Genomic DNA, 25,349 nt, shown 5'->3' with positions numbered 1-25,349 from the left:
GAAACTGAGGGACAGTGATGGAACCAACTTACCCAAGGTCACCCAGCAGGCCAGTGGTAGAGCTAGGCATAGAAGCCACAGTTCTTGTCTGTGCAGTTTTTGGTGTTTGTTTTTTTAAGAGGGCCTAATGGATTTAGGTAGATGTAGCCTTCTGCATTTGTTTGGTTTAGCTTAAGTTAACTCAGTTTTGTGCTGAGTATGACTACCCCTTAATGGAACTGTGCAGGAAAAAATAAATGAACTCCAAAACAAATAACATTTGCTCTGTTTATTGAATGGTTGAAACACATAAGTAATAAAAATGGAGTATGGTTAAGTGCCAGTTATTGGTCCACTTTTACCACCAAAAACAGGTGTTTGAACAGCTACAGCTAGTAACATACATGGAAAGAATTAGAAGCATCATAATGTAAGCTTCTACAGTATATTACTTTAAGCACCCAGACTATTTTCTATATTTGTAGTTTCCTAACTGTATAGACCAACCACACCAGTGTTCTTACCTATCATCTCTCTGCAGTCCTTTTAAATGCAGCAGTGAGCTGATAAGATCTACACCAAGCCTCATTTTGCCTATGGTTCATGGTGGTGACTGGAATGTAAAAAAACCCAAATACTGTTTCAACCAGAATTGTTCTTGTGGAACTATTCCAATTTGAAGGCTTTACATAAATAGCGCTATAATCTGTTTTTCCCTGAACACTACATGTGCCATTACAAATATTTATATCAACAAACATTTACATCTGGTTCATAATATACAACACAGCTTAACAATAGTTTCTAAACCTCCAGTGTAAAAAGTTTAAATCAGAAAGTTGCTATCATTTCAGTGCATTTTTTTCACATATTTATTCACAAGGAATACAGGGTATTATTTCTAAAATTCATTTTGTGTTACCAAAATGGAATGAAGGTATATAGTTTAGTAATAATTAGGTCATGGTTTTATAGCAGGCTGTAGATTCACCTTTGTAAATCCACTCTGGTAGTACTACTCACATCTAAAGAGAGCCAAAAGGAAAACACAAGGAACCATTAGAGAAATAAAAGCACCTTTAAAGACAGTCCACATTTAACCATGCCAAAATATTATTTTAACACACTTCAGAAGTGGCCATACTCCTTTCCCAGGAATGAAGTTCAATCCATTCTTATCTTCTGATTTGTCATCCTGTAAATAATGCTGTCATAGCCAGGATCCATGTTCCAGAGGTTGTAGGAAATTACAATCACAGCTAATGCAAGGCCTATCATGAGCCACAGAACTATGTTGAAGACCACAGCATAGTTGAAGTTGTATGAATACCCTAGGTTATATGAGGTGCTCTGCAGTGAAAGAAGGAAAGTATGGTTTAAAGAAGTGAGACATCTGGAGGCCAGCAGTCACAATGCTCCTGAAGTCAGCCTTCATGCAGAACACATTTCTGATTATACTAACATTCAGACTGTCCAACCAAGAGATGGATATTTTGCACAGGCAACTCCGGAGTTACTGGCACTAAATACTAATGCACTTAAGTGACTGGCATCATAAATGGATACAAGGTCATTTCACTTACTATGTTTGTTCATCATACCTAGTGTCTAAGCCACTAAAAGTTGAAAAGGTTGCTACAGTATCAAGTCAATATTCTAGTTCTGCAAAATGGAGTGATACACACGTTCACATTTTTAATAATTTATCTGCAGAACAGGGGTTTAAAGCACATTCACTACCTGTGCAGTCTGGAGAATGGATCGACTCTTCCTCACAAGGGGAGTATCAAATGTCTTTGCAGTCACCACCTCTACCACGGCATTCCCACCATAGAGATTATACATCTCATCTGCAAACTGAAAGATCAACAACAGTTTAGTTTCAGATATATGCAATAGTTACTAAATCTGACACACTTGTAACAGAAGATGCACCAACACAGAAGATCTGAACAATCTGGAGAAATCATGGAAGTCTCCAATGATTTGAGTCTGCGAATGAATGCCAACTGTTAGCTAGTTTAGACCATCTCTTTACAGACCACTGGTCACTTGTCCAGGATCTTAAGAGCTTCTTACTGACCTCCTCTGGATACATGTGCTCTGATATGAAAGCTGCTATATCCCATTACACATACTCTGGGTCATTTTATTTCCCCAGTTCTGTACTTAATTTAAGATTCCTACCGGAGAGCAATTCTGATCAAATGTGAACATCTGACACACACTGGACTGCTGTATATGAACGGAATATTTTACAGGAGAGATGTTTAACTTAGTGAATTAAGAATCTAGTATTTTGCCTCACTATATTTTGGCATCAGACTTTGGATACTAGCAAGATGGAGTTGTCTCAGTTCTTGATGGACATTTGTTTAGATAAAATCAACAACTGGCAGCCTGCTCAGGAAAGGAATGAAACAGCAGGTATTTGGGAAACTTGGAAATGGTAGAGCTGCTCAAGGTGGGAAAAAACACACAGCACCTGACCACACTGTGCTGAGCTAGAGCTATTTCCTTCACATTTTCAGCCAGGTTAAGAAAGAAATGCCTATAAACAACGTCTCTGTTTTTAAACCAACTCATCAGGACATACTGATTTACACATTTGTTAATATCACCCTCCGACTCCTACACGAACAGCTCTGACCTGCCAAAAAGTCCCTCCAATACCTTTCTAGCCGAGGAGTGACCAAACTACAGAAGTTTGATTTGATAATTGACCGAGGGACTAGAGTTTACCCAAACAAGAGATGGTGAGGCCAACACAAAAATGGCAATTCACACCAGAATGCTGTATGACCAATGAATATTGATGTTCAGCTGTCTTGTGAATATAAAACCAGTACTGTTCTTCCAACAGACTTTACAGAACAGTATTTATGGCAGATCTCCTTTTACCTTTTGCAGGGAATCAGCAAGAATCTGAGAGGCATCCTTGAATTGCTGAGAATCTTCCCCATAGCGTTTCCCAATCTCTTCCAAGCCAGCCAGTTCCAGTGAATACAGATCTGGGGAGTGATCCTTTGCCAGATGCTTATGTCTAGACAGCTTAACGGGGCGGGGGGGGGGGAGGAAGTGAATCACAGGGAAAAAATGGGTTAGTTTAAATACTCAGTCCAATGAGATTTAATCACTCATTGAGACAGCTTCATTTTTGTCTGACATATTCCATGCAGACTTGGAATTTTGCCAGAACTTGCCATCTTGGATCAGAGAAGTGGCTGTAGCTGGCTCTATTGTCTTCAAAAGGGGAGGCAGGGTAGCAAGTGCCTGGGTAAACTTATGCCAGAGATTGTTTTAAAAAGAGGCACATGCAACAAGAGTTACAGTTCCACTGAAAGGGGTCTCATCCATAAACTTAAGGAACGCCTACGGATTTATGTCAAAATCCTGATTCTAATATTGCTGTAGTAAGTAGAGAGTTTGCATAATAGCATGAAGAAAAATGCATAAATTCAATGGATGCCCGTGGTTTCCTGTGCTACTAAATTGACCTTTGCTGTGAATTTTATTAATATGAAGTTTATTTTTTCTGCTGTCCAGCTATATAAGCAGTATTTCTTCAAGATGTGAAATCTCAGGTATTTGACTGCCCCCCCCACCACCAATCACCACAGAATCCAAGCACCTCATAATCGTTAATGAATGTACCCCCGTGACCCTTATGAGCTAGGAAAGTCCTATTATCCCCATTTTGCATCTGGGAAGTGGAGACAGACTATGTGACCTGCCCAAAGTTACACAATCTGTGGGAGAACAGGGAATTGAACCTGCCTCTATCATCACTGCATTTTTTTAACCTCGTTTCTGGTCTTTGGTATATTGGCAAGTCCTCATACACGTTAAGGCCAAAAGGGACCATCACAATCATCTAGTCTCACCTCCTGCATATTGCAGGACATAACCTCATGCACCCATTACTACAATAGACCCCTAACCTCTGGCTGAGTTACTGAAGTGCTCAAATCATGATTTAAAGACTTCAAGTTACAGAGAATCCACCATTTACACTAGTTTAAACTGCAAGTGACCTAGGCCCCATAGTAAGGCAACCTCCCTCCCACAGTGTCTGCCAATCTGACTCAGGGGAAAATTCCTTCCCAATCCCAAATATGGTGATCAGTTAGACCCTGAGCATGTTGGGAAGACCTACCAGCCAGACTCAAGAGCCCTGTAGCAACTCAAGAGCCCTCCCCATCTAGTGTCCCATCACCAGCCACTGGAGATATCTGCTGCTAGCAGTCACAGATCGGCCAAATGCCATTGTAGGCTGTCTCATCATGCCATCCCCTCCATAAATGTATCAAGCTCAGTCTTGAACCCAGTTAGGTTTTTTGCCCCCACTGCTCTCCTTGGAAGGCTGTTCCAGAACTTCACTACTCTGATCGTTAGAAACCTTCATCTAATTTCAAGCCTAAACTTATTGATAGCCAGTTTATATCTATTTATTCTTGTGTCAACATTGGTGCTTATCTTAAATAACTCATCGGCCTCCCTGGTACATCTCTCCTCGGCCTTCTTTTTGTTAGGCTAAACAAGTCATGCTCTTTGAATCTCCTCTTGTAAGGTAGGTTCTCCATTCCTCTGATCATCCTAGTAGCCCTTCTATGAACCTGTTCCAGTTTGAATTAATCTTTCTTAAACAAGAGACCAGAATTGCACACAGTATTCCAGATTAGGAGTCTCACCAGTGCCTTGTACAATGGTACTAACACTTCCCTGTCTCTACTGGAAATACCTCACCTGATGTATCCTAGGACTGTATAGCCTTTTTCACAGCTGCATCATAGTGGCAGCTCGTAGTTAGACCCAGGTGTATTGGTTGATCACAGGCTCTCTCCTTCTCTATCATTTCCAACTGATATATCCCTAGTTTCGTGAAAAAATTCTTGTTGTCTTAGTCCCTAAGCGCATGACTTTGCACTATTAGATTTCCATCCCATTTCTATTCTCCAGTTTTCAAGATCATCCAGATTTTTTTGATTGATATTCCGATAACTCCTCCATATTGGCAGTACCTCCCAACTTTGTGATATCTGCAAATTTTATTAGTACACTTCCACTTTGTGTGACAAGGTTATTAATAAAAATGTTAAATACAATTAGTCTCAAGACCAATTCCTGAAGAACTCCACTAGTAACCTCCCTCTAGCCTGACAGTTCACCTTTCGGTATGACCCTTTGTAGTCTCCCCTTTAACCAGTTCCTTATCCACCTTTCAATTCTCATATTAATCCCCATCTACTCCAATTTAACTAATAATTTCTCATGTAGAACTCTATCAAAAGCCTTACTGAGAACCAGGTAGATTAGCTCTATTGCATTTCTTTTTTTAAAATGATCAGTTCTCTTCTCAAAGAAGGAGATCACGTTAGTCTGGCATGATCTACCTTTTGTAAAACCATCTTGTATTTTATTCCAGTTATTGTTCACCTCTATGTCCTTAACTAATTTCTCTTTCAAAGTTTGTTCCAAGCCCTTGCATACAATTGAGGTCAAACTAACAGGCCTGTAGTTTTCCAGATATTTTTAAGAAAGGAAAACATTAGGTATTATATTAGTAATTCTCCAATCATAGGGTATGACCCTCAAGTTTACAGATTCATTAAAAACCCTTATTATTGGACTTGCAATTTCATGTGCCACTTCCTTTAATATTCTTGGATGGAGATTATCCTGGCCCATGATTAAATCCCACTAAGCTGTTTGAGTATGACTTCCACCTCAAATATGGTCATTTCTATTTTCATATCCTCATTTCCACTAGCCAACCTCCCACTATCCCTAAGCTTCTCATTAGCTTTATTAAAAACGGAGGCAAAGTATTTGTTTAGGTGTTGAGCCATGCCTAGATTATCTTTCATCTCCATCCCATCATCAGTGTTTAGCAGTCCCACTTCTTTCCTTGTTTTCTTTATTTATATGGCTACAGAACCTTTTACTATTGGTTTTAATTCCTTTTGCAAAGTCCAACGCTGCTTGGCTTTTGACAGTTCTCACTTTATCCCTACACTTTCTGACCTCCAAGAAGTAGTTTTCCTTGCTCATCCCTCCCATCCCATGCAGGCTTGCTGCTTTCTCTTAAGTCACCTGTTTGAGAAGCTTGCTCATCCAGCCTGGTCTGAAATCCTTCCCTATAAATGTTTTCCCTTTGCCTGGGATGCTGGCTACAGATAGCTTCTGCAGCTTTGACTAGATGACCTCTCAAGGTACCTTCCAGTCCTATGATTCTATAACAACTCTGTATTGAAATTTAACCCACATAGCCAGCTATGGCTTTTGACTACTGGTTGTGGAAACATGCACTAAAGCAGCAATATCCAACCTCTTCACCTAAAGATTTCATTTCAAGAAGGTCAAGGAGCCAATATCAGGTTCATATTCTCTAACCCTGTTCTACTCCTATTGCACCATTAGGCAGCATATAAAGAAAACAGGAACCAACCACAAAATCACCTGCTGGCGATTCCCCAGAAATGTTGGAAGGGAAAGCAGCAGCTCAGAGTGCCCCAACTCACACCAGGATTTTTGCAGGGGGACAAGAAATGATGCCACCTCCCCCATTTTAGTGGCAGAGCTGATTCAAAACACTTCAGTTTAGAAACTACAAGGTACATCTCTAAATACACACTTTATTAAGTCACTTTTGAAGGCCACAGTTCAAATCCCTAAGAACTACAAATGGTTCCTGGGAATGCAATTTGGATGTCACTGCCCTAGAGATCTTCACACATAGGATGACAGACTTTAAGAAAAGCGTCTTTCAAAATTCCCTCAATCATATATATAAGACATATAGAGTGTGTTTGAAAAGTTGTGCTCACCAAGCTGGAGATATCATGCAAGACTTGTAGTTCTGACAGAAAAAGCAGGTCAACCTAGGGGAGAGAGAGACAGGTATTTTCTGAATAGAAACTGAAGATGATGCAGCCTAATTTTGTTGCACATCTCAGCAGACTGCAGCTATAAGCAGTAGCTTTTTGTTACTGGATCTAACAATGCCCAAAATCAATTAATCACCATCTTCTAGTACTTAAATATTGAAACTTGGGGGGAAACTTCCCCCTTGGACAACAAAGAGATGAAAAACAAATGAGCGTATTTCTTAAACTGAACTTAGAAAAGTAGATCAGAGGCAGTTTAATTAAAGCAGTATTCATCGGCCACTGTCTTACCTCATTGTTTCTGCTGAGGGAGTTGAGGGGAAGTGAACTGAGAATGGAGTTATCCTGGAAAAGGCGGTTCCGTAGCTGTCGCAGCGTGACGGAAAGGTCTTCAAATACAGAGTTTGCCTTTCCCACCATATAAACTCTCTGTAAAAACAGTCATTATGTAAATATGAACATAGTTCAGTTTTGGATTTTTCGAACTTCACAGATTAATTCCATTACACATGCGTGTGCTTTTGTAATACAAGGTGGTCATACAGCCAAGAGGTTTAAGCATATCAGTTCCCAATTGTGTGGTTTAACTCTTATTTCAAATGGTTTAGGAGATGCATCAATACTCACTTCCTCACTGGGAGCCAACTGCAAGACTACAGGGGTTTCCTCAGAGAACAAGGTATGAATAGCATTTGCAACACTGTCAAGACTGAAAGGAACAGCCTGAAAAACAATAAAGCTCTAATAAGGAATTCTGGCCAAAATGGGGTTAAAGCAACATGTCCCAAGGAATTTCCATCCTTCTCTACAAGAACTGTGACTGTTTTGTACATTGATTACATACTTATGCTCAGAGATATTTATACAACAGTCAGCATGCAACCAGCCTTAACTGATAAAAGTGCAACAGATGTGTCTGTGCACTGTGGGCATGATATCAGCATTTTAATACTTTCCCTAGAAATTTAGAAAAAGGGAATAATTTTAGCCTCCTTTGTTAAATACAAAATTAACCTCATTAAATTGTATTAAAAATGAAGATGCAAAATGGAAAGGAATGCATACTATTCACCCTACAGCTAAGATATTTTCTATAAAAGAAAACGCAAGCTTCATATGCTCATGTTACATCTACAAGGGGTGCTAGGAAATTCAGAGTAAGGGTTCCCAAAGCAACCTCACTGTGATAGAGTTCAAAAGTTCAACACTAGAAAATGTGACAAAATATAAACTGGGTAATTGTGTCAAGATAAAGACATTCCTTGAGGGATGTTGGAGAGGCACATGACTTATGAAGAGATAGCTGGACTAATTTAATAAATTAGTATTAGTTTTGTTCTCAAGAACAGCTTGACTTTGCAAAGTTTTAGTCACCCATTCACTTTTGATGACTGAGTAAAATATTAACTACTTCATCATTATGATAAAGGTGAAACAGGTTTTCTACCTACAATAAAACATTTCAGGAAGATTTTGCAAAGGTTGACTGCTCTTTTAGGAGTCTGTAGGGGTATTCAGAGTTGATTCGCTTTCACCCTCAAAAGGAAACATTTTCCAAAGCTGAGGAAAAATGAGTGAAATTGATTGGGAGGAATAGTTTAGACAGAGAAATGTGAATTAAAACTGACAGTTCTTAAAGAAGAGAGTTTATTAGATGGCCAAAAAGACATGATTCTACAATCAAGAACGAGGACAACTTTGGCTAAAAGCCCATCCTGGTTCAGTGGCACAGTGATGGCAACAGTTAGAAATTTAAAAGCAATACATAAGTGGAAAAAGGAGGAAATAGATATAAATTAGAAGTTATATGGTATAAAAAATTTGAGGGAAGGTAAAGACATTGGGGAAAAATCTGGCTGGCGAGGTTAAGAGCAATAAGAAATTAAAGCTTATTTGGAACAAAATAAATTCTAGCAATGGAATAAGCCCATTACTAGACAGATCGTTAAATTGTTAATGATGGTATAAGTAAAATAAATATTTCTGTTCTGTATTTGAAAGAAGCAGGATGTTGTACTCTTATCACATGAGGATGATGAAGTACTTTCCAGTCCATTAGTAACTAAGGAAAATGCTAAACAATCATCTACTAAGAATAAACAATTTGTAACCACCAAACCTAGATTATATGCACCCAAGAAGCCTGAAAGAGTTCACTGAGGAGATCTGGTTTGCTAATGTTAATTTTTAATAAATCTTGGAATACTGGGGAAATTCCAGAAAATTGGAAGAGGACTAATGTTGTGCCAATATTCAAAAAGGGCAAGCGGGATGACCTGGATAACTATATGCAGTTAGCCTGACATCAATGCTGGTGAAAAGAATGGAAAAGCCAATACAGGGTTCAATTGATAAAGAATTAAAGACTAGGAATATAATTAATGCCAGTCAACTTGATTTTTTATAGAAAATACATCTCAAACAAACCTGATTTCATTGTTTATTAACTTTATCAACCAAACTTGTAATTTCAACTACACATTTGTAATATACTTTTGTCATAAATATAAAGGGAAGGGTAAACCCCTTTGAAATCCCTCCTGGCCAGGGGAAAGCTCCTCTCACCTGTAAAGGGTTAAGAAGCTAAAGGTAACCTCGCTGGCACCTGACCAAAATGACCAATGAGGAGACAAGATACTTTCAAAAGCTGGGAGGAGGGAGAGAAACAAAGGGTCTGTGTCTGTCTGTAGTCGTCTTGGCCGGGGACAGAACAGGAATGGAGTCTTAGAACTTTTAGTAAGTAATCTAGCTAGGTATGTGTTAGATTATGATTTCTTTAAATGGCTGAGAAAAGAATTGTGCTGAATAGAATAACTATTTCTGTCTGTGTATCTTTTTTGTAACTTAAGGTTTTGCCTAGAGGGGTTCTCTATGTTTTTGAATCTAATTACTCTGTAAGATATCTACCATCCTGATTTTACAGGGGGGATTCCTTTATTTCTATTTACTTCTATTTTTTATTAAAAGTCTTCTTGTAAAACACTGAATGCTTTTTCATTGTTCTCAGATCCAAGGGTTTGGGTCTGTGGTCACCTATGCAAATTGGTGAGGCTTTTTATCCAACATTTCCCAGGAAAGGGGGGGTGCAAGTGTTGGGAGGATTGTTCATTGTTCTTAAGATCCAAGGGTCTGGATCTGTAGTCACCTAAGCAAATTGGTGAGGCTTTTTACCAAACCTTGTCCAGGAAGTGGGGTGCAAGGTTTTGGGAAGTATTTTTGGGGGAAGGACGCGTCCAAACAGCTCTTCCCCAGTAACCAGTATTAGTTTGGTGGTGGTAGCGGCCAGTCCAAGGTGTAATATTTTGTACCTTGGGGAAGTTTTGACCTAAGCTGGTAAAGATAAGCTTAGGAGGTTTTTCATGCAGGTCCCCACATCTGTACCCTAGAGTTCAGAGTGGGGGAGGAACCGTGACAACTTTGACTTAGTACCACATGACATTCTGAGAGTACTGATATTGTAAAGTGTCAATTTTAAAAAGTACATGCAAAATGGATTAAGAACCAGCTAACTGATCGATCTCTAATTGTCAACGGGGAAATCATCATTGAATGGGAGTGATTGTAATTGTGGCAGGATCAATACTAGGTCCAATGCTATTCAACATTTTTGTCAATGATCTGACAGTAAACATCAAAATCATTGCTGATAAAAGATGACACAAAGATTGTTGGAGTGGTAAATAATGTGAGGATAGGGTAGTCATACAGAGCAATCCACATTGCTTTGTATGCAGGGCCTATTCAAACAAGTGGCTTTTAATACAGTCAAATGCAAAGATATACATGTAGGAATAAGGTATGTGGGCAATACCTACAGAATGGGGGACTGCATCTTGGAAAGCAGGGACTCTGAAAATGATTTAGGATTCCTAGTGGACAAGCAATTCAATATGAGCTCCCAGTGCAATTCTGTGGCAAAATACGATTCTTAAATATATAAACAGGGGATTAGTTAGTAGGAATAGGGAGGTGATTTTACTTCTGCATATAGTATCGGTGAGACTAAAACTGGACGACTGTGTCCAGTTCTGGTGTCCACATTTTAAAAAGAATTTTGAAAGATTGTAGAGGGTTCAGAAACCCACAAAAATGATTGGAGGGCTGGAGAAAATGCTTTATAGTAAAAGACTTAAAGGGAACCTGTTTAATTTATCAAAAAAGATTGAGAGGTGAGTTAATTTCACTGTATAAGTATTTTCACATGGAGAAAACACCATGTATACTAAAGGGTTCTAATCTAGCAGAGAAAAGCATAACACGAACCAATGGCTGGAAGCTGTAGGTGGGCAAATTCAAATTGGATGTGAGGCACAAATTTTTAACAGTTACAGCAATTTAACATTGGAACAAACTACCAGTAGAAGTGGTGGCTCCTTCACTTCTTGATGTCATCAAAACAAGACTAGATGCCTTTCTGGAAGATGTGCTTTAGCCAAACACAAGTTACTGGACTCAATGCAAGGGTAACTGAGTGAAGTTTACCATCCTGTGATTTCCAGGTCAGACTTGATCTAACGGTCCCTTTTGGCCTTAATTCTTTGACTCCATGAAATATAAAAAGCATAACTGGTGAAAGGTTAGCTTGTGGGATTTTTTTCAAACACCAAGCAATACTTTCAGTATTAACAGAAGTAGGAGTAACACAGACACAAATACAAAAAATTGCAGATACTTACATTCTCAACAGGGTATGAAATTCCATCTTTAGGCATCACCAGCTTATCTACTCCCTTCACAGTCACCAGTACAGTAGCTCGAGGACGATGAAATATATCACCCACTGCAAGCCCAGGCCAGGAAAGGTCCTGGTAACAAATTTAAAAGCAAAAAACTTTTGCTTAGCTCGAAATCAAATCAAACTATATCAAATGATTAATGTAGAGAATTTGCAGTGATATCAATGAATCTTTATAGGAGAACCCACTGGAAACTTAGTAGGGAGTCTAAAAGCTTGAAAGGATCTACCATCCCACAAAAGTGTGTTCCCCTTCCCCCATGGAAGTTTCTTTGTTAATTCTCTTAACAGCAGGCCATCCATAACATTATTGTAAGAAAAAGTGTCATTCACATACTGTACAATGTTGGCTTATTAAATGGCCTATGTGGCTACTGAACCAAGTTTCACAGTTGAGACTGCCACATTCCACAAGATTCACTGAGAGAGTCCATTTACGATGATATTAAAAGCAACTTCCCATGATTTGAGGGAAGTAGCAAGCTTCTCTAGTATGCAGGTAGCTGGAGGAATATTTTTATTCAAATACATGCTTTTTATAGACCAATAATATTTAGCCACAATGGAAAAATACATTGCCGGGATGTTTCTGGTACAACTATAAACAATAAAGGCTCATGATTCTGACATTTAAGTAGAAGTAATTAGGCTCTAAAGCAGTGGAAAGGTTTTGCAACACAGACAGATGCTTTGGCAACTTGTTAAGTGCAAGAGCTGGGTCTATTTTGCATGTAATTGTATATCTGCAGAAATTACATGAACATTGACCAGGGTATTTTTCAACCACAAAAAAGTTACTCAATACAGGTGTCAGTTTTACAAGACCAAGATAAATACACTTTAAAATTAACCATGTTTGCTATGACCTATATATTCCTTATAGGAGAAAGAGAAATTGATTGAGATCCCCATTAACAGAAAAAAAAGATTAGTTTTATCCCCCCCTACAGGGAGAGAACGGCAGAAGGATTTGTTTTGGAGACCCCTATTTTAACATTTCAGCCTGTTCAGCAAATGGGGAAGTTCAAATCTTTTACGTGTTTCAGATTGCCCAATAACTTAACAGTGCATTAGTACACACTGTGATCACTTTTTAAAAAAAATTAAAGTTTGAATGCCAGAGGGTCTGAAGGAAGAACCCTAAAAATCCCCTACAGCGAAGTTTCTAATCTCCTAGATTATGATTCATATCAAGACCACAAATTAAGGCTCCAATCCCGCAATGAGCTCCCCACAGCTGCAGGAGTCTGCCTGTATGGAGTTTATTATGGGATCAAAGCCTTAATCATGATACACCTCTACCCCGATATAACGTGACCCGATAAAACACAAAATTGGAAATAACGCAGTAAAGCAGCACTCTGGGGCGCAGGGCTGCACGCTCCGGTGGATCAGCGCGTCTGGCTCTGACACGCTGTTCTGAGCAGTGTGTTAAGGGTGCTGGGCCCGAGCTCAGGGGTTGGATAAGGGGCAGAGGGTCTTGGGGGGCAATCAGGGGACGGAGGGGTGGATGGTTTGGAGGTTCTAGGGGCAGGGCGGTCAGGGGCATTGGATAGGGCGTGGGAGTCCCATTGGGCCTGTCAGGGGGTGTGGTTCGGGGCAGGGGCAGTCAGGGGACAGAGGGATTGGGGGGGTCCTCTGGATGGAGCAGTCAGGGACAAGGAGCAGGGGGGCTCAGATGGGGTGGGGTCTTGGGAGGGGGCAGTCAGGGGACAAAGAGCAGGGGGGGGTTGGATGGGTCAGAGGTTCTAAGCAGTCACTCAGGGGCAGAAAATGACTATTAATCATGGAAATGTTTGAGGCCAAAGCAAGTTCAATATAATGCAGTTTCACCTATAACACGGTTAGATTTTTTGGCTCCCAAGGACTGCGTTATATTGGGTAGAGGTGTACTTGATATCTACTTTCACTTTGTGTGTTTGTTTTTCTGAGTGGAGGAATAGTTAGCTGTAACACAATTTGAAGGGTTCTCCCCTTCCCCACACTCTTCTAACATTTTGTTCTTTATGTGTATGGGGGGAGGGGGGAGCCTGCTAGATCTGGACAGTCCGAAGGGCCCGAAGTTAAGCAGGGACCACTTAGCTTAGAAGAAGGAATAGACTGCTGAACAGAATAAGTTTTCCATTTCATATCACAGATACCCCAGGAAAAGCAGCGTGGTGAAAATCATGTTGCCTAGTTGGCCAAAAAGCATTTGATTTTACCTTGTGCCTCAAGCGGATGTTCAGCGCATGTAGTACATAATCAGTCCTGCTCTATTTAATGGAGAAACTACTAAAACTATTCTTAAGAAGTTCTGCTCTTAGTTTCAAGACAGCAAGTGTAGTTACCTGTTAACAGGGTATTTTCATAGTCCAAAAGATAGCACACAAGAGGCCCTGTAGACATTTTATTATTAATCATTTATATTGTAGTTAGCCCTTTAATTACAGTTTCACTGTAGAGAAGGAAGAACACAAGTTAGATTCCCAAGGTTTCTGAATTTCCTCTTAGTGGTCTGTTTTACTAGTTCCTACTTTATTTCCAGCACATTTTATAACATCTGTGTACCACAACTACAACTGAAAGCTCTCAGAAACAACCAATCTGAATTTTACATTTTACAGCTTTTTCAAAATTAAACCTGAAACATACTTCTTCAACAGAAAAGCCCATGGATAATGCAGCTATGTCTGGGATCCGCTCCCCTGGTACTGGCCAACTTCCATCTCGGAAAACAACAGATTGGGGTGATCGTAAGACACTAAACTCATCACCGGAGACACCTAAAACAGAAACACTATTGACAGGCAAGTCTGGTAAAGCATGAGTTTTTTAAAACCCTGTGAAGCAGATGTGTATTGCAACAACCTCTTCTTGATTCTTATCCTTCCAGTGCACATATCTACCAAGTCAAGAGAGAGAGTTAAAGAGAGCCATAAATTTCAATGTATTAGGATGCAATGGAAAATTCCAGCACAGTTATGTATAGACAAACTGAGGTATTAAACTAAATCAAGGCACAAAAGCATGAAAGAGGTTCTATTAGTAAATTTTTCAATTAGTTATACCATTTTGACCTTGGGGAAAGAGGGGAATGCTCCAAAACCTGATTCTGGATCATAAATTCCAGGCAGGTGTTGACAGTAAATATAAGCCATGATATGACATTCATACCAACTGAACAAAGCATGTCTCAAGAATTTCAATTTGTTGCTCTCAAAACAATGACAGGCAGAAGAACAGGTCAACCTATAGTAGTTTGCCAAAAATTCAAGCACTTTTTTATTGATGGCAGCTCATCCTGCTGAACAGCTGCAGTTTTAATAGAGTAAGGACCCTCATTTCTAAGGACTATTTTTCTGGATCAATATGGGTGGGGGCAATTTACAGACTAACAATAATAATACTGGTAGCCTGTCAGCCTTAACATGTTTTTTTACTACTTTACAGGCTACAAGACACTCACACAATTTACTCTGGACAATTTGGCTTACATATGGTATCTGATTTAGAGCTTTTTCTTTTTTAGACCCAATTTTCCTTGCTGGGTTGACAGGCACAAACAGTTAAGTTACTTGCTCAAGGTCACAGTGAGCAAAACTGCATTTAAACTCAGGAGCCAACCATCTTTCCAGCTATGCTATAATCATTTGACCAAAAATGACTCATTGGGCTACAAGTTCCATGAAGCCTTGGAACACAATTTTGAATTACAATTCATCAAGCATATTCCTATCCAAACACTGAAGGGTAACGTAATCATAAGGAAAGGAGGACTTGTGGCACCTTAGAGACTAACAAATTTATTTGAGCATAAGCTTTCGTGAGCTACAATGTTAGTCTGTAAGGTGCCACAAGTCCTCCTTTTCTGTTTGCAGATACAGACTAACACGGCTGCTACTCTGAAATGTTTCAGAGTAACAGCCGTGTTAGTCTGTATTCGCAAAAAGAAAAGGAATACAAGGTGCCACAAGTATTCCTTACTCTGAAACGTAATCATAAGGAGTCACCTTATGGGTCAGGTAGTAACTTTTTCCAAGACCAGAAAGTTCTGGCATTAACCACAACTGACACTTTGGGTCACACCCTAGGACACGGATGTCCAACTTGTGGCCTCCAAGGGCAGCTGTGTGAAAGGAGAAGGCCTGTGTTCCACAACTGTTCAACTTTTGAACCAACCCCATTGGTCCGCCAAAGAGGTAGGGGTACTGCCTCCCCCGCAGCACCTCCGAGGCGAGCAGGGCAGGCTCCCAGCAGCAGCTGCTGCAGAAACGGGTTGGGGCACCGATTCCTCGGGCGATGAAGCTGGTGAGGCTCTGGGAACTTGGGGACACCGCCAGGCTCCGGGCTGCACCGGCGCGTGGATGCGGCTACCCGGGCTCGCTCTGCGGCGCAGCCACACCCGGCAGCAGAGTCCGCCGCGGGTCACCCGCGGGGAGCGGCCCTTCGGCCGTGACAGCGACCGGGCACGCGCCCGCCTTCCCCCGGGAAGCGCCGATCTGCCCGCAACGGCCACCGCCGGCGCTGCCCAGTGACAGGGCCGCGGACCCCGAGGGGAAGTCACGGGAGCGGCCCGGGCTGATCCCCCCGGCCCCGTCCGTCAGCGGGAGCCGCGCAGCGACTCAGCGTCACCCGCCCCGCGCGGGCCGGATCCTGTCGGGCAGCGCCCGAGCCAGAGCGTCACGAGACCCAGGCAGCAAAGCGGCACGAGCCCCCCGGCTCCGCCTCGCGGCCGCCCCCGAGCTCGGGCGCCGGAGGCTGCTCACGAGGGAGCGGGCGGCTGTTGAGCCGCTCGTTAGCCTCGGTGACCGCCGCTGCCGCTGCCGCCGCCGCCGCCTCTCCCCGGGCCGAGCTGGGGCGAGCGCGCCCCTCGGCCCCCGCGGGAGGAAGGAGCTGGGGCCCCGCGCTCTGCCGACCCCCGGCGCTTACCAGCCAGGAACGCCGCCGCCAGGGCCCAGAGCATCATCCCCGCCCGCCCCATCCCTGCACAGCCACGGCCCGACACCTCGGAGACTGGGGCGGAGCGACGCCCGGGCCGCACACACTGAGTCCCACAAACCCCGCCCTCCCAAGAATGCTGACTGACAGTCCCGCTAGCCACTCACAGAGCGCCCATCTGGCAGGTCCGAGGAGCAAGGGGTGGGACTATGTTCTGAGTGACAGGGGAACTGACCACTCATCGTGTGAGGGGTCTCTTCCTCTCCCCTTCCACCCTCTCCCAGTGCGTCACTGCCCCGGAACTGACCGGCCAGTCCCTAGTCCGGGCAGGAGGCGGGGCTTTTTCTTGAGTGATACCCAGCCTGGCCGCTCACCGCGTGAGGGATCGCAGCATAGAGGCCTCGTTGCCGTCGAGGGGGGGGGGAAGGGGCGGGGTCACTCCAGCAGCAGGTGGGGTCTACTCATAAATGGCAAGTGGTGTGACCACTCACAGTGCCGGAGATCTACCCCCTCCCAACCCCCAGCCCCACTGTGCCCACTCCTATCCCACGTGACCACTTTTGCAAGAGGCGGGGCCTGGCCGGGATGTGGGCGGGGCACCTCCCTGATTGACAGTTAAGTTAACCATTCACCGTGTAAGGGGTCGCTGCTCCACCCTCTTCCACACATAGATGGGGAGACAGGCCCAGCTGCCTTGGTGGTTCTGTGTGGCCAAGCTGGCTGCTCCTGGTGCAGGTGAGGGCTGCCATGTGTTTATAATTATTGTGTCAAGCCAGGGTGTGTGGTAGCACCCCTGGTCCAAGCACCACTGGCAGAGCATGGCAGCCCCTTCCCCACCTCGCTATAGAGACTGCTCTGAGAGCAGGGTCTCTCCCGCCCTGGCTGTGTGCCTCAGTGACTCCCTGCTCACCCCAGAGTGATGTGCGTGACACTTGCTTTGCTGCCGCTCTGACCCCTGCCCTGCAATGCTGCCCCTGGGGCCAGAGGGCATGGGGTAGCTGGTGTGTGGTGCACTCGGCCTGACGGCAGTGAAGGTTGGCGGGAGCCTGCCAGTGGCTCCCAGCCTTCTTCAGAGTGGTGTCAGCCTTTGCTGGTAGCCATACTGCCACCCTTGAGGCTGCTGCTGGTTCTTGTTGGTAACAGGAACATGCTGTTGGGTACTTATGCCCTGCTTCTGTGTGTTGTTCATAACAGCTGTAGCAAAAGCTCCCAAAGACCGTGGCCCTGGCAGGGATTTCCTTACCCCTCCTCAACTCCCTCATCTCCCCCTGCCCAAGTAATCAATTAGCTACATGTAGTGTTGCTAGTTTAGTTGTTTTCCAACTAGATTTAGTTGTTTTAATTTTTTTCTAGTGGGGGGGAATTCCATTTAGTTTTTTATTAGAAATTTAAATTGAAAATGAAACATTAATACTATGGTGAACATACAATCACATTTTGCCCGGGACAGTTCCTTTTTAAAGCGCTGTCCTGGCTATCCCAATTTTTTTGGCAAAAGCAGGGTGCAGAGGAACATGTGAGGGTGAGTGGTGATGGCAGCCCTGTGCAAAGGGGAGGTAGGGGCCCCAGCCTCACATAGGTGGCAGGCAGGAGTTGGGCAAGCAGCTCAGGCCAGGGTCGCTCAGGCTAGCCCCATTTGGTGTTCCATTTTCCCTTTGGGAAATATGGTCTCACTAATACACACTTTAAAGCATATATATGATAAAATACTTGTACCTGAAAAACCATAATAGGTTTGAAAGGTATGAACAATGACTTGCTTCCTTGCACAGCTGTGTTTTTTATGACAATATCAGCAAATTCATTTTGGCGATGTTGGCTGACCTAATGCTTACAAATCATCATTTGAAATTAAGGTCTGAATGAGCTCTCCCCTGATGGCTAGTGATGAGCTGGGGGGAAAAGTCTTCAGGACCAGACTGTAATTAAATGAACACACCTACTCTGCCTAGGTATCCAGCAGGCAGAGCTGTGTTGCCCAAATGATCAGTTTTGGCTGGTGTTGGGTTACAAATCACTTTTTGCTTTCCACAAGTTACACTTAGTATAACTTTTTATTAGTGATGTATCTGAATATTTGGATGCTAATATTTAAACTGTATTATTAAATTTATTAACCTTAATTTGGGATATTGCAGATTATGTACTATATGTATTTTATAACTTTTTAAACCAAACTTTGTACTTTTGAATAATTTAAGCATTATACCCAAATGAATGAAACTATTTCTTTAAGCTGTGTATTAGTTAATTTTAGCATTAGCTTTAATAAATAAATTTAAATAGAATGCAGGGGTAATAAAATGTGGTTATCCTTATTGTATGAGTAAAGGGCAGCAAAACTGTATTTAGCCTGTCCTGTTTGTGGGGGTCACCCTCAATTGAACTGAACTCACTAAGCAGGGTGTTCAGATGCCAGATCCTCGTTGAGAGTGAGGATAGGTGTTTTGTCTGGTGGTGTGGGCTCTGCCTAAGGCACCACTGGTTACAGGCACCATTTGACTCCCCCTTGCTCCTGTTTAAAGATGGAGCTGATTAGACTCCATTGAGAGTCTTTTATTAGAGCTGAAATTACTGCTAACCACGTCTAAGTGCTTAGGCCTGCTCTGGGACAGGGTTTCGGTGGACCATGCTGCCTAGCCTGCACGAGCAGTGAGGTTGCCCCACTGAGAGCTGAAATCATTGGGAGCTGGGTGGAACCTCAAGAGGCCAACTCTCAGAGGTCACAGTAGAGAGGCAGGTGGCAGCGGAAGGTGGTTGTCAGGATTCTCTCCCCACTCTGGGGAACAGATGTGGGGACCTGCATGAAAGACCCCCTAAGCATAGTTCTACCAGTTTAGGTTAAAAACTTCCCCAAGGCGCACATTCTTCCTTGTCCTTGGGCGGTATCGCTGCCACCACCAAGTGAGTTAGACAAAGATTCAGAAAAAGGACAACTTGGAGTTCCTATTTCCCTGAAATATCCCCCCCTACCCCTTCACCCCCTTTCCTGGGGAGGATTGAGAATAATATACCAACCAAAAAGGTAATCAAGGTGAGGTGAGCACAGACCAGACCTTTGGGTTTTTAGGACTCTGAAAACCAAGCAGATTCTCAAAAACAGAATTTTATTATAAAGAAAAAAGTAAAAGAAGCACCTCTGTAAAATCAGGATGGAAGGTAATTTTACAAGGTAATGAGATTTAAAACACAGAGAATTCCCCTCTAGGCAAAACTTTAAAGTTACAGAAAACCAGGAATAAACCTCCCCCTTAGCATAGGGAAAATTCACAAGCTAAGACAAAAGATAATCTAATGCCTTTCCTTCTTATTACTTACAATTTGTAATCTTAGATGCTTATTTCAGGTAGGATATGTGTTTTTTCCTGCCCTGGTCTCTCTTTGTTCCAGAGAGAACAACAAAAGACCCCACAAACAAAACCTCCCCCCATAGATTTGAAAGGATCTTCTTCCCTTATTGGTCCTTTTGGTCAGGTGCCAACCAGGTTATTTGAGCTTCTTAACCCCTTACAGGAAAAGGAGGTATTTTATGCTACCCTTAGCTGTATGTTTATTACAGTGGTGATGCAGGGCCTTTGGTGATGGAGCAGATGATGGAATGGTGGCATGAAGAACAACAGCAGATGGAGGAACGAGCAAGTTCCCAACCCCCCGAACCCCTCGGGGTGGGAGGTGAATTCATGTGAAAGCATCTCTATACTCTGGGTCTCCATTGACCAAGGACAACAACTGTGAGTGAGGAGGGGTACATTAAAGGAACATTTGTCTGTTGGACTATGTTTTCGTGACTTTGCTCCAGACTGCTAGACTTGTGACTGGGAAACATATAAATGTATGCTTCCTGGTAGGCCAAGTTTTTTAAAATGCATTATTTGCCAAGGTTGTTATCTCGCATCATTGCTCTCTTGAGAGGTCACTATCTTGGGGAATTTCTGTACTAAAGATTTTATTATTATATCATAATTTTTTCAAACATCAATTTAAATTAAATACATTTTTGAAAATTTTTTTTGTTTTGTTTTAGAAATCTTTTATGTGATTTGGTATAATTTGCATTATCATTATGTTAAATTTACAGTATCCTAAGAAAACATTTAATTTATTCATATCTGTTTCATAGTTGCAGGTCAAAGTGAAGATAAAAAGACCAAAAAAATTTCTTTCCACTGAAAGGCATCAGAAACGAACCAATATGAAGAACACACCAAGAATATACCAACACGTCAGCTGACTGTTCAAGTGCTGTATCTACATCTGAACAGCCCAAAGCACAAATAGTGCTATCTACTGAAGAAACAGTGTGTACACAACCTGAAGACAGTCCCCGATGTTTGTCAGTCAAAGTTTTCCCATTTATTGAAGTTACAGAAGATGGTTACTGGTGCACCTCTTGCAAAAAAGCTTATGAAGAAGAAAAGCTTCCCACTGCTACAACTGGTAAAACTGGAGGAGCTTGGTTTGCCAGACCAATCACCAAATTAATGCTGACAAACTACATGAAAAGGATACAAAATACCAAGCCTCTGGACTGCATCAACATGCAAAAAGCCCTATAAGCCAGTCTCTGTCAAAGCCAATCTTAAAAGTACTTAATGAGGCTGTTAAGAATGCTGGAGACACAACATAGTTTATGCAAACAAACATGGCTGTCAAATCATTCTTTCTGTTTAAGCAAGAGTTATGACACACTACAAACTGGAGCCAGGGCCGTCCTTACCCATACGCAAAGCACGCAGCTGCGTAGGGCACCACCAAATTTCCTAGTGCCCTGTGCAGCTGCATGCTGCTCCAGCCCCTGCTCCGGCTCTTCCCCAGACCCCAGACCCACTCCCACTCCCCTTTAGATTGCAGCCAGGCCTGACCCTGCACTCACTGCATGGTAAGTGGAGCGACCTGGCCCCAGCCTGCTCCGCTCCCCTGGCTCCCAGCCATGCTGCTGGCGACTGCCGGCGGTTACCCCCTCCCCACAAGCCTGGGAGCCAGGGGAGCAGAGCAGCCTGGGGCCCAATGCCTCCGCGGGTGGGAGCGGGGGTTCTGGCCCCAGACCTCCGCGGGGTCACTGTGTGGGGTCCCAGGCCTCTGCGGGGCTGAACCCTTCCAGCAGGAAGTGGAGTGACCCAGTCCAAGCGTGCTCCACTTCCCTGGCTCCCAGGCTTGGGGGGAGGGGGGAACCGCCCCCCAGCACTCACCGGCGGCGCAGCTGGGAGCCAGGGGAGCAGAGCAGGCTGGGGCCGGGTCACTCCACTTCCCACAGGAACTGGCCAGCCCCCGTTCCCCACGGAGGCCTGGGGCCAGCCCCCCCATGGAGGCTTGGGGTGGGGCACCACACAGCCCCCCCCCCAGAAGGGGGCTGCATAGGGCATCAAAATAGCTAGGACGGCCCTGACTGGAGGCCAATGTTAAATGCATTGTCACTTGTTAATCATGAAGTTAGACACTGGTTCTGATCAAGACTGGAAAATGCTCACTATCTTTCTACAAGAAACTCAACTGACTGGTTAGAAGCACACGGTGCAACAGTGAAAGACTCAGCAGTTGAAAAAACAAAGAACTTTCTCACTGCATTCAGAAAATGTGCATACATGACTTATGAATGCACCAATGCAAATAGGCATCAAGTATCAAGTCATTGTGTACGTTATCTTGATGTCAGTGGTAGGCCAGTAGATACAGTCTAGATGTTCAGGTTATAAAAAACACATAAGCTGTATCTGTGATATATTAAAAGAGTTAAATGCTTGTAAATTGAACCCCAAAGAGATGGCTGGTTGTGCATTTGATGGACCTACAACTTCTCTGGAAGACATAGTGGAGTACAAGTTTTGCTCAGAGAAAAGTGTAACCCTAATCTTTCCTATGCACACTGCAGAGGCCATCTACTTCAGCTAGTGCTAGTACGAGCTGCAGAATATTCAAGAGACATTTAAAAAAAGCCATAAATTTAATGTCTTCGTACTCTTTCTCCCCGGTCATGTGACTGAACTAATGAGCATATCAATTGAAGGACTGGAAGTACTGTACATATGAGAAGCCACCAAAGATGAATGCACTGCATTGAGAAGTTCATTAACAGAGTTGTGCAAAATCACAACAAGAGACCAAGAAGGATGTCGATCTAGGGCTTCATACAAGGCTTGAATAGCCAACTTTAATTTATGTGATGATTTTAAACCATGAGTGTTCTGTCAAACCTTTTTTTCCAGTTTTTTTCCCCCATACAGCCCACCTTCACCCTCACAGTTTCATCCTGGGCCCTCACCCCCCTGTAAATTCGAACAGTCTTCCCCCCCCCCCTTTAAATACATGGACAACACTGGACCCAGGACATGCTGGGGCTTTGACTCTGTAGTGATAGATGTGCAATAGGCTTCTGTGCCTAACTGATGCTCTAGTGACTTCAGTGAGGCACCACGCTGCCACGGGAGACATGCCCTGGGTTTGAATTAGGGTCATGTAGCCAAGGAGGCTGGTTGTCTGTAGGATTCTTGCCTCATTTGTTGCAGTAGTTGGAAGGTGTGTAGTGAGTGAGATGGGATCACAGGAAGAGAAGGAGGGTCTCATGGTTAAGGCAATTCAATACTGCCCTGGAGAACTGGATTCTATCCCTATCTGTATCACAGAGTTGCTGTGTGATGAAGGGTAAGTCACTTACACCAAACCTTTCATAGGTGGCCACTAATTGTGTGTTCCAGATCTGAAAAAGTGTTGATCGCTCTCAGCTGCAATTAAGATCTGTGGGAGCTGTGCTTTGAACATTTAAATGCTGCATAATGCTGAGTGCTCTGACAAGTCAGGCCCTCAAATCAAACACCCCAAATTATTGGACATTTGATGTTAATCTCTGTGTCTCAGAATAACAATATCACTTCACAGAGGTGCTGTGAAAATAAATTATTGATGTTCATGAAGGCCTGATACACCACAGTGATGGGCACCATAGAAATTTCTAGGAGGAAGTTAATAATTCTGTCTTCACAGCAGCATTTGAACAGTGTGCAGTAAACGTGGCCTGGGGCCACCCATTGAGCAATGAAGATAAAACAAAATATTGAATCACAGCTCGTTCAGTGAGCCCCATTCATCCTGGGCACTGAATAAGGAAGGAGTCCTGTGGAAAAAATAGTTCATGATCATGTAACTAATAATTGTATCCGATGAAGTGAGCTGTAGCTCACGAAAGCTTATGCTCAAATAAATTGTTTAGTCTCTAAGGTGCCACAAGTACTCCTTTTCTTTTTGCGAATTGTATCCTAGTACAAATGCATAAGTGGGTTGAATTAAGGTTGCCTGTGCCACCTTAATTCTGGCATGTCCTAATTTTTGAGTGCTTGACTTTGCAACTGTAGTCTTTTAATATAGGGGTGTCAGAGTATTTTACCTAGATAAGTTTCTTGCACTGAGGAGCTTGTAATCTAAAGTAGACAACCACAGGACAATGGCTCAAGAAAGGGGTGATAATGAGCATAGGGCAGGAAGGATGGCTTAATGAGCTGACTTTTGAGGAGTGCTACAAATCAGAGGGTGCTTGGGGTATGAGAATAGGTGTTCCAAGTGTAAGGGGCAACATGGAAGGAAGCACAAGGGAAAAGAAGGTTGTGATTGGGGGCAGGGGTATGTTAGAAAAAAGTAGTACTTTTGCATTTAATCTAAATCAAGAGTCCTTCGCTCCTGTTACGTGAGTGTGGTGGGGGGGGAGATGTTGTCTCAAGGATCAGAATGAGGCTGTCCTGTGACTGTTATCACTTTTGTCTTTGTCATATATCTACATAAGTTGTGTTGTCAGCTTGCAATTGTATAGGTGTCTCACAACACTTGGTGTTTTGCTTAAAGCCCCAGCTCCTGAAGTCATGTTAATACATAAAAATCTCAGCCTGAAGAACAACTCTGTGTGGTTCAAAAATTTACCTCTCTCAGCAACAGAAGTTGTCCAGTAAAAGATATTGCCTCACTCACCTTGTCTCTCTTACAGCCTGGGACCAACATGGCTACAACAACAGGGCAAACACATCTCAGCTTTCACTTATATATATATATATATTTAAAAAGTTTCAGGCCCTTATGGTTGCAGAGCAAATCTTGAAAATGTGAACTCTGGAGGCTCAAAACCCAGCAGGAAAATCATAGAATCATAGAATATTAGGGTTGGAAGGGACCCCAGAAGGTCATCTAGTCCAACCCCCTGCTCAAAGCAGGACCAATTCCCAGTTAAATCATCCCAGCCAGGGCTTTGTCAAGCCTGACCTTAAAAACCTCTAAGGAAGGAGATTCTACCACCTCCCTAGGTAACGCATTCCAGTGTTTCACCACCCTCTTAGTGAAAAAGTTTTTCCTAATATCCAATCTAAACCTCCCCCACTGCAACTTGAGACCATTACTCCTCGTTCTGTCATCTGCTACCATTGAGAACAGTCTAGAGCCATCCTCTTTGGAACCCCCTTTCAGGTAGTTGAAAGCAGCTATCAAATCCCCCCTCATTCTTCTCTTCTGCAGGCTAAACAATCCCAGCTCCCTCAGCCTCTCCTCATAACTCATGTGTTCCAGTCCCCTAATCATTTTCGTTGCCCTTTGCTGGACTCTCTCCAATTTATCCACATCCTTCTTGTAGTGTGGGGCCCAAAACTGGACACAGTACTCCAGATGAGGCCTCACCAATGTCGAATAGAGGGGAACGATCACGTCCCTCGATCTGCTCGCTATGCCCCTACTTATACATCCCAAAATGCCATTGGCCTTCTTGGCAACAAGGGCACACTGCTGACTCATATCCAGCTTCTCGTCCACTGTCACCCCTAGGTCCCTTTCCGCAGAACTGCTGCCTAGCCATTCGG

At 43.1% G+C, this 25,349-nt stretch overlaps 1 protein-coding gene and 1 long non-coding RNA gene across 2 annotated transcripts; one reads left to right on the top strand and one right to left on the bottom strand.

The window, feature by feature from the left end:
• Window positions 1-253: 253 nt before the first annotated feature.
• ATP6AP2 (ATPase H+ transporting accessory protein 2) lies at window positions 254-16,639 on the bottom strand. The gene is made up of 9 exons (XM_084632211.1): window positions 16,513-16,639; window positions 14,236-14,366; window positions 11,543-11,671; window positions 7,494-7,589; window positions 7,158-7,295; window positions 6,807-6,860; window positions 2,881-3,030; window positions 1,720-1,836; window positions 254-1,329 (listed from the first exon to the last, which is right to left on the bottom strand). The coding sequence occupies exons 1-9, from the start codon at window positions 16,562-16,564 to the stop codon at window positions 1,144-1,146; spliced, it is 1,053 nt and encodes a 350-aa protein (XP_084488337.1). The 5' UTR covers window positions 16,565-16,639; the 3' UTR covers window positions 254-1,143.
• Window positions 16,640-17,193: 554 nt separating this feature from the next.
• LOC311522732 lies at window positions 17,194-21,155 on the top strand. The gene is made up of 3 exons (XR_014712176.1): window positions 17,194-17,256; window positions 20,081-20,252; window positions 20,642-21,155. It is a non-coding gene; the product is annotated as an uncharacterized lncRNA (long non-coding RNA).
• The last annotated feature ends 4,194 nt before the right edge of the window (window positions 21,156-25,349 follow it).

Source organism: Lepidochelys olivacea (genome assembly GCF_965140295.1).
Source record: "Lepidochelys olivacea isolate rLepOli2 genome assembly, chromosome: 1".
Taxonomy (NCBI): Eukaryota; Metazoa; Chordata; order Testudines; family Cheloniidae; genus Lepidochelys; species Lepidochelys olivacea.
This window is presented reverse-complemented; position numbering and strand designations above follow the sequence as displayed.